This window comes from Lotus japonicus, chromosome 4 (assembly GCF_012489685.1).
Source record: "Lotus japonicus ecotype B-129 chromosome 4, LjGifu_v1.2".
Classification (NCBI taxonomy): Eukaryota; Viridiplantae; Streptophyta; class Magnoliopsida; order Fabales; family Fabaceae; genus Lotus; species Lotus japonicus.
The window spans coordinates 53,023,687-53,032,976 of record NC_080044.1 but is presented as its reverse complement, the minus strand read 5'-3'; the positions used below and the strand labels follow the sequence as shown (position 1 = coordinate 53,032,976).

The window sequence follows — 9,290 nt, the reverse complement described above, 5'->3', positions numbered from 1 at the left end:
AGCGTTGTTCGTGACTTGAAGTTGGGCATATAACCAGAATTGAAACGGTACAGCCACTAGAACAACAGTTGTGGACCTCGAAAATTGACTCCAGACCCACGTCGATCCCGAGCATCGGCGAAGCACATGATCCCCGTCCTCCGACACCTAACGCAATTAAATTAATTTTTACAAAAAAATTGTAATTAGAATTTTAAAATATTTTTTATATTCATTTTTTTTTTGGGTTACAATTTTATATCTTAATTTGTTTTTTTACTTTAATTTCTTATATTTACAGTAAATTGCTATTTTCCGATGAAGGGAAAAAAAAAGTAAACTGCACAGCATACTTTCCCTTCCCTTCGCCGGTGAGTTGTCCCTCTTCCTACTTGTCTCTATCTCCGCTCCGTCGTTCACTCTTTCTGGTTTCTTTTGTCTCAGATCTCTCGCGGCCGTTTCCCCCATCACTAACTCCAGGTATTGCGATTTCAATTTCGCATAGTTTAGTGCCGCATCTTGTGTTGTTTTCAGCACATTTGAAGTCTTTGATTAGGGATTTTGTGGAATCATGATGCTTAAAAATTCCATGTGCATTTGTGTTTTAAATGGGAAGTAGTCAAGTTCCTTGTAGAGAGCTTGAAATTTTGGTTTTATGCGAGCACTAGTTTTGTGACTTTGAATTCTTCAAAATTTGGCTATGATGTTAGTTTGTATTTCAAAATTTTAGTATATATGGAAGTAGATTAGTCATGCTGTGTAATGTAAAGGATTTACCATTATGCTAGCATATAGTTTTTCAATTATGTTGCGTGCTTTTTATTATCTTGTGTTCTTTTCTCTTTACCTTTCTATAGCTACTACCAATTATTAATGTATATGCCGGCTCTATTTTCATGTAATATGAAAGGGAAAATATATTCACAAAGGGGGCATATGAATAATAACATCTGGGTTGGAAAAATTGTGATATATAATAGTAAAATTTTGTCTGTTTGTTTTCTCATTCATTTTTCCTATATCCCTTGAAGTAAGTTAAAGTTGATCAACACGAAGAATACAATGAGTTCGTCCAACATTAGAGATCTTCAACGTGAATTGGAGAACAAAGCCAACGATCTCAGCAAGCTTCAAAAGGGCAAGCTTCCTTCTATTCTACTCCAACCCACCCGGGACCCCCCTTAGCTAATTCCTTCATCAATCGTTCTGCAGATATTGCCAAGAATCACCAAGTTAGAAAGAAGTACACGGTTCAGCTTGGCGAGAACGAGCTCGTCCTTAAGGTACCCTTTTGTCAAACCTTTTCTTTTTTAGTTGTAATTGTTATCCTTCTGCTTTGCTCTCATTTCTCTGACTGTTATTTCTCTCTTTTTCTTTTAAAGGAACTGGATTTATTGAAACAAGACGCAAATGTTTACAAGTTGATTGGCCCAGTACTTGTTAAGCAAGATTTGGCTGAGGCCAATGCAAATGTCCGCAAAAGAATTGAATACATCTCTGCTGAACTGTAAGCTTCTTTTCTACTTTTCTGGGTATATATATATGGCTTTCTTTGCTTTGAATTCTTGTTTACGTATGATTTGCCACCCTACTTTTTAAGTAAACGCAGCTCTGCCCAGTGTACGGGACACCCGCCACTGTGAGGCATGGAAAGACTCACTCAGCTTCTCATTGTGGAGAGGTTGTTTCTATGACAAGAACCTGAAACTGATTAGACCATTGAGCCGGAGGAAATAAAGGATAGGTAGACATTACCAGATCAGCAGGTAACAAGTGTGCCCAGGGTGTGAACTGTGGAAGCTATGTTCTAGGAGAGATAAGGGGGTGGTACATGGAGGGGAGACTGGAAAGTTAGTTATGCCGAGGTGGCAGTACTTCTTTCGAGGCGTGGTTGAAGTGAGAAGATAGTTATAGGAGCGAGGGAATTGGGGGTGGGGGAGTAAGGATTGATCACCTTCAGTATTGCGGCCTTAGGCTTGGGCAAGGGAATGGATATTACTTTGTGTTCTGCTATTTTTCTTTCTTTCTTCAGAGTTCCAAGTTCAAACTCTATCTTGTAATTCTTTTACCTTCCAAAGATTAATACTGAATACACATTTCCATTTCCAATCCTTTTTTCTGTTTATTATCCCTATCAGTAACAATTAGGTCTTAAGGCAGCACATTTGTGCTAAGGCTCACCTGCATCCTTACTTTACACTACTGCAAGTTCATGTTGTTCAACAGTCTTGTTTCCTTTTATTATTATAAACTTATTTTGCATCGTTTGATATAGTAATCCAGTTGGTTTAAGAACTTCATTTTGTTACTTTCCGACTGTAATTCTCACAGGATATTTTGGACTTAAAATCCTTGTTGCCGCCAGTGAATCTGCATGACCGTGCACTTTAATCTGCTTTAACATGAAGTTTCTGTCCTGACACCTCTAGATTATTGTTTATGTGTGAAATATCCACACATAAATGCAAACCTGCTACTCTTCTAATGTTTTATCTTGGTTGCTTCATAGCTTTGACTAGAATTGTTAGGGTGCATATGAATATCTAAGTTCAGTTCTATACTGAACAAATTAATGAATTATATATGAAAATACCATTTAGCGTGTTGATCATATCTAAACATGACATTGGCAGAGTTGATCAACTTGCTTATTTTGTGCTTTGCTGTAAATCTTCACATAATCAACCCCAAGCCCATATACAAGAGGAGGGTTTTTGAGGTAGTCAACAAGACAACAACCAGCATAAATCTTTATCAAATCTTTATGGCTAGGGAAAGCACAACACCCCTATTAATACTTATTCTCTTTGCTTCCTTCCTTTCCCTCATTTGTGAGACTGTTTTATTATTGCTGGCTTGCTGCATGATTTATTTGTCACCTTTTCATTCTGTTATGGTATGGACATGGTTGTGTTGGTTCGGTATCTTCAGCGTTTTACAATTTTTTATTGCTGTCATACATAAGTGGTATTTGTGTGTCAGGAAGCGTCTTGATGCCACGGTTCAAGATTTGGAAGAGAAGCAGAATAGCAAGAAAGAAGCGGTCTGTAACTTTTCCTTGCTCACCTTTTTAGCTTTAGTCTTGCCTCTTATATTGTTTCTCGAGGAAAATAAATTTTATTTGGTGGATCCTAGTGAGTGATGATTAAATAGGCCTCTAGCAAAATAATCCTTAGGATCCCCTACCTTATGTAGGAGAGAGTCTTAATTCCCACCCTGCTTATGTGAATGCCCAAACGCCGCTGTGTGAGAAATTAAATTAAATAGTCTTCTGGGCTGTGGAGATCATCCATGTTAAGAGAACAGAGAACACATTATGTTTTGTATTAGCTTTGAGTTTGTATATGTCACCACATGCTAGAATGGACGTGTTAATCTCTATTTGCATAGTACTGATCAGATCTTATTTTTTATTATCTTGCAGATAATGAAAGTGCAACAAAGGATTCAGTCTCTTCAGGCCGGGAAAGGCAAAGCATAGTTTTCCCTGACAGATTGTTTCCATATTGTAATTTTTATAGTGCCTAGATTGCATGTGTATTTGTGCCTTTTGTTTTGGAATGAAGTTGACTGTGGTGTGTTCTTGGAATCCGTTTGGCATATTACACTGATGATGGTTTAGCGTCTTTAGCTCCGTTTATTACTCCCTCATGTCCTTATTATAAGAAAAACTTGGACAAAATCACCCAAACCAAGGAAACTAATATTTTTTATAAAATTAACTACTATGCTTAATTCCAATGATGTTTTTTCCTTTTTACAAGAACAATCATGCTAATTACCATAAATGTTGATCATACCTATCGGGTGCTTGCAATTTCCCTCCATATTTTTGTATTGAGAATAAGTCCCTTTGCATTGATATTGATTATTTGACTTAATTTTATAAGAGTGTTTCTTATAAAAAGGACCAAGAAAAATCTCCAAATTGTTTCCTATAAAAATGACCGGAGGGAGTATTATTTCTCTCTTTCGTCAGGCTTCATACCTTATTTCATAATATTTTCAATCAAGCTCAATAAAAATGAATAGGTAAGCTATCTTTGGATTGATGGAACATAATGAAGTGAAACAGATGAAATAATGGAATGAAATGTAGCATAGTAAAATGAAATAAAAATTTCATTCCATTGTTTTTGTATTTTATGATGAAACGGAATAGAGTTATTGCTTCATTGTTTAGATTTTATACGGAGCGGAAGAAGTTATAATTTTTTATTCTTAAATTACCCTTTCCTATAAGTGTGAACGAACCTTGAGGATGACCTGATTCGAGTGGGTTAAGTTTTGTCGAAAGTCTTGGAGATGTACCTTAGGGCCGAATCATGAGTTTTGAGGAGTTTAAGGATTCTATCATAAGCGCTTGATTGTAGAGGATTAAGATTTAAATCTTTGGAAGTCGATGTTTGTCGGATAGTATAAATTGGTTAGTTCGCGTGATTGCTCTAAGTAGAGATAGACAAGTCAAGAGATTCAATGTTTAAGAGTCTTAAGTTATGTGATTGTGTATTAATTACACAAAGAAGCTAGACTTGATGGATTATCACCTAGTTAGACTCTAGAGGAGTAAGTGATGATTAAGCAATGATTTTGGATTTCACAGAAACATGTTAAGGTTAGCAACGAAGAATGATAAGCTGAATTTTGGAATCTTAGGGTCAAGATTGATTTTGTAAGTCGAAAATCATGGGTGAATAAGAGAGTTAGTGGTTTTAATTGTGATGATAACGGTTAGATCTTTGGAAATTGAGAAACTAAGGATTGATTGACGTGAGACTGATCAAGCTATATATGATAAGCCTCGAGTTGTGTAGAGTGTTAAGACTTGAGATAAGTTGTGATTTGACTTGGGACTAAGTGGAAGGTTAATTTTATGGTTTGTATGAGGATAGTTCGGAAAGGAGATTATGTTGATGGATTGTTAGATTCTAAGATGACAATTTGCTTAAGAGCTGTTGGTCAAGGATATTGAGTGTGAGGCTCTTGGTAGAAGAAGCTTGTGACGAGATTAGAATAGTTTTAGCATGATGTTATGGTTGTAAGTATTATGGTTGAGGTGTTAGCGTGAGAGCATGACGATACCTGTGAAGTTGTTCATGTAGGCGTTTGAGTTAGGTGCTTAGAACACTAGCAGGAGCATGTTATCTAGGTTTAGTTGAGGATGATTGATAGATACCTAGGTGTTGCTTTTGTCTTGTATGTCACCTTTGAGGTGAATTCGTTGTGACGTCTCCCAGTTTTGGGATGCGTTCTGACACTACTTGTGAGTGGAAAGAAACGTGGGGGAATGTTATTCCCGAGCTTTCTCTGACACCATGTTTCGAGGACGAAACTTTATTTTTGGGGGTAGTATTGTAAGACCCAGAAATAAATAACTAGATTATTTATTTATTTTCGTTATATTAATTAATTGAGTGTTTATATTCGATTATTTTATGTTATTTTCTGACTTGAACCTATTACGAATCATCAAAACTATTTATATGATAAAAAAAAGTTCAGATTATGACTATGGATGATACTGTAGTCATTTTAAGTGATAGCACGAGCTGTATTCGCACCCGACTAAGGTCGAGAGTGTCCGAAAAAAGGCTATTTCCGCTCCTGGAGCACTATTTAAGAGAAATATAGATTTGACGGAAAAATAAGAACCTTAGTATTTTCCCCATGACCAGTGTTTCGTTACGAAACTATAGGCTGTACGCAGGATAGGTTTTGCTTCCCGGAAGTCCGTCGAAGCTAGACTTTATCTTCTCGGGGACTTTAATTAAGACCCTGAATAACGAGTTTTTCTATTCGAGACTTCTGACAAAGTTTCCATCCGTCGTTGCCTCATTACTTTCGACGTTTGCGATCTTTTTCCAGAAGGAAGTTTCTTCATCCGACGTCAACTGCAAAAAGTAGTTTTTCGGCGTATTTTGATCCATACTGCGTTTGGATCGTTTTCTTCAAATTAAAGAACCTCGTTTTGAGTTTTGGCATTCTGTCGCCAAATATTCACTTTTTATCAGCAGATGAAAGTACCAGGACGACCGAATCCGCAAAATCTTTCCTTTTCTTATTTTTCCTCCCCCTATAAAAGAAGGGGAAAACATTATTCCCCTCACAATTAGAGAGAGAGGCTGCGAGCTCCTAGAGAGAGAGAGAGGAAGAGATTTTCTTCGTTGCTTGCCCGATTGTCGTGATTTCAGTTTCTTTGGATTGGCACTGAGGTAACCTTCATCATCCTTACCTCCGTTTCTTCTTTCTGATGTCTTTTACCATGTCTTTATGTGCTCAAAGTTTGGAGCAAAATGTCAAAATGTCTGATAGCTTCGGTTTTTCTTTTCAAATACCTTCTATACTAACCCAATACACTATATTCATGATCTGTGCGCTCAGAATTTCACCGACTCGCCGTAGATATGAAATCTGAGCCAAAAACCCATTTTCACTCAACCGTTACTTTTTGACGCTGGAAGTCTCGATCTTGCTTAGCGCCTGTAGGATTTGTTGTTAGTAAATGCCTTGTTTATCACTATTCAAAATCTTTTTCGAAAAATATCGACTTTGAGTTTTTTGGCAATTTTATTGGACCAAAAAGCTCATATTCTAGTTTTAGCTCATGTGATTGTTCTGAGTGTTTCCCTACCATATATATCGCCTAAGAATGCCTAGGAATTTAATTAGATCGAAGAAAAAGTTCGGGAAACCCTATTTTTGGTAGTGGCAAAAACTTGCTGATATGATGTCGTGTCCAAAAATAATTTTTGGGTCTGTATGGCTTGAGCTATAGCGTAGCTCTTTCAGTTGTCAAAATTTTGAAAAACTGTGAACTCACTTTCCTTCGTAGAGTGAAAAATTAAAAATTAAATTGGGGAAGGGGACCATTGATGGGAGAGTCCCCACCGGTCAGCGATTTGGTTTTATGCATTACACAAGGTGGCACGAACGAGTACTAATGGGTACGCAAAAGCCTAACTCGGCTAAGCCAATAAATGCTGCATAAGAGAGTGGGAGGCCGGCCCTCGCCCATCTGGAGGTTCACACCCTTTTAGGAACATATACAAAGATGTAGGTTTCGTGTTATTCCGAGTTATGTAGCTCGAGTTATGCGCGTTTTAGCGAACAAAGGTCTTGTTGTCCATTCGTGCCTAAATGTCGAACTCTGAAGCTTCAAAGGCTTCTTTTCGGGATTTGATTAATGTTAATAGTGTATACTATTTCTTTGTGACTAAGCAAGGATACTTTGATTAAGGTTTCGAACGAGTTGAGCCGAGGAAAGAGGTTTTGGAGCAAGTTGTGCGTTTCACAACGGAGGATGACACCCTAGAGAACCTGTTGAGTTCGGGAACTCAATTTGGATCGAATTGCGATGTCGAGCTTGGATGGAGAAATAAAAGGTAAGGGTAACTCGATTTAGAAGCGTCTTTGAGTCTTGCGTGCTTTAATCGCACTGCTTACGTTTGAGATGAAGGTGTTTAATTTGATTAGCGTTTGATTGAAATATTGGTATGCTTGCTTATGTTGAATGTTTCTGAGGCTTTCGCTAAATGTTTTATGAGGCTTCAGCCATTGTTAAACAATAGAGACGTGCGTCTCCGTTTTCTGGGCTTCGACCATTGGTTATTGTTGATATTGTGATTGTTGTTATGTTGAAATAGTGAACTGAGTTAGTATGCATGTTGATAAGACTTATGTTTGTTGATAATATGAATAACATGTGGTTATCCTGAATTGATTATTGAATTTGAGATTGTTGGTTGAGTGACTACTGAGTTGGATGAGATGTTTTGACTTGCTTGAAGTGGCGATGAGGTGGGTTTGTCCCATGAAATTTTCCCGTCTTTCGAGGCGTTATAAAGTGGCAATGAGGTGGATTTGTCCCACGTGATTGTCCTACCCTTTGAGACGCTAAAGTGGCGATGAGGTGGGTTTGTCCCACGTGGTCGTCCCGTCTTGCGAGACGTTATTGTTTGATCCGCATTGTTGGTTTTGACGATATATGATTTGATGTTATATTGTTGAGGTTGTCAATATCTGAGTTGATTTATATTGTTGGTTTTGTTGATATCTGAGTTGATTTATATTGTTGGTTTTGTTGATGATTGAGTTGATTTATAATGTTGGTTTTGTGAGATCTGATCTAAATCTATACTGTTGAGGTTATTGTTATCTGATTTAGTCTATGTTGCTAAGTTATTGATTCCTCAGTTAATTTATGTTGTTAAGTTGTTGATATCTGTTTTAAAACCATACCGTTTAATTTTGTTAATATATGATTCGATTTCATGATTGATATGATGAGTTGTCATCTAACTTGAGTTAAGTTGCTAGTTTATTTACCATGCTATGTAATTAAATTCAAATAGCATGTTTTCTCTTTTATATGTGGTAATTGTATGAAGTTAACCCTTTCTGCTTGCTACTTGCTGTTTGAGCGCTTAACACTATTAGGCGATGGAGAATCTTCGATGGAGTTTAACCTTTGTGCGAGATGGAGATGAGGACTTGAAGAACTGTGGAAGACTCGAAGAATAGAGTCGGGTGTAGGGCTAGAGCCTTGGGATAGAGAGCTTACCATTATTGGTTAAAGCTTACATAATGTTTTTAGGAAGCTATATTTGAGGTTTTCGGGTAGATTTCGGTGCTTTGCTTTCCTGCGGTTTCCCGATGTGGAGATCGTAGGGAGTGTGTCGGGTTTATGATGTCATTGCATAATAGATTATTTGTTGAATCTGATTCTTGTTAGGTCTTGTAGGTTGCGTGCTTTCGTCTTTACCCTCGGGTACTTGCCTTGTTCAAGGCTTGATGTAAATTTAATTACAGTTAGGTTTAAGCATGACATGTTTTGGAAACACTTTGAAGAGAAAAAAATATACTCGTGTTTATGAATCATTTTGGAAAACATTGCATATTTATTTTAGCATGTTACTTTGGTGACCCCTAGAAGTCAGGGCGTTACAGTGTATTTCACAAATAAGGAACTTTGTGATGCTTCTAAAGGAAGTAGGCCTTCTTATGCTTGGTCAAGCATTTGGGGAACCAGATGGATTTTTCAGTGTGCAGATACAGAAGTTATTGGCTCGTGTATGACTTTCATGTACATGATATGTGAATTGAGAAACAAGGTGATGTTCCAGGGAGCTAGGCCGTGCTTGGATACTTTGCTCCGGCGCTTAACCAGCCTCCATGGGCCGCCGTATCAGCCTGCAACAGGTTGGGTTCATGTGGGAGATGCTGGGCCAGTCGTGCGGTGGAAGTTCCCCATAGGTGATGTTATCAAATTGATTTTTGACGTCTCTTGGAGTGCTTTGCAGGGTGCTGGTCTT

The 9,290-nt window shown here is 37.6% G+C and overlaps 1 protein-coding gene across 4 annotated transcripts; it reads left to right on the top strand.

The window, feature by feature from the left end:
• The first annotated feature begins 297 nt into the window (after window positions 1–297).
• On the top strand, window positions 298–3,605 carry LOC130714875 (prefoldin subunit 6-like). Of its 4 annotated transcripts, XM_057564843.1 has the most exons (7): window positions 298–350; window positions 424–459; window positions 1,011–1,117; window positions 1,192–1,262; window positions 1,362–1,486; window positions 2,962–3,022; window positions 3,404–3,605. In XM_057564843.1, exons 3-7 carry the CDS (start codon window positions 1,042–1,044, stop codon window positions 3,458–3,460), a joined length of 390 nt encoding a protein of 129 aa, XP_057420826.1. In that variant the 5' UTR covers window positions 298–350; window positions 424–459; window positions 1,011–1,041; the 3' UTR covers window positions 3,461–3,605. The 4 variants fall into 4 exon arrangements, with proteins under 4 accessions (XP_057420826.1, XP_057420830.1, XP_057420827.1 ...); XM_057564844.1 differs by having other exon boundaries at window positions 302–459; XM_057564845.1 differs by having other exon boundaries at window positions 307–459; window positions 1,015–1,117.
• The last annotated feature ends 5,685 nt before the right edge of the window (window positions 3,606–9,290 follow it).

What these genes read in the sequence shown, in the direction of transcription:
- LOC130714875 (XM_057564843.1), top strand. Translation starts at nt 1,042, where the DNA reads ATGAGTTCGTCCAACATTAGAGATCTTCAACGTGAATTGGAGAACAAA. An exon ending in TCTCAGCAAGCTTCAAAAGG is followed by an intron (nt 1,118 to 1,191) that starts GCAAGCTTCCTT and finishes ATCGTTCTGCAG; the next exon opens with ATATTGCCAAGAATCACCAA. An exon ending in AGAACGAGCTCGTCCTTAAG is followed by an intron (nt 1,263 to 1,361) that starts GTACCCTTTTGT and finishes TTTCTTTTAAAG; the next exon opens with GAACTGGATTTATTGAAACA.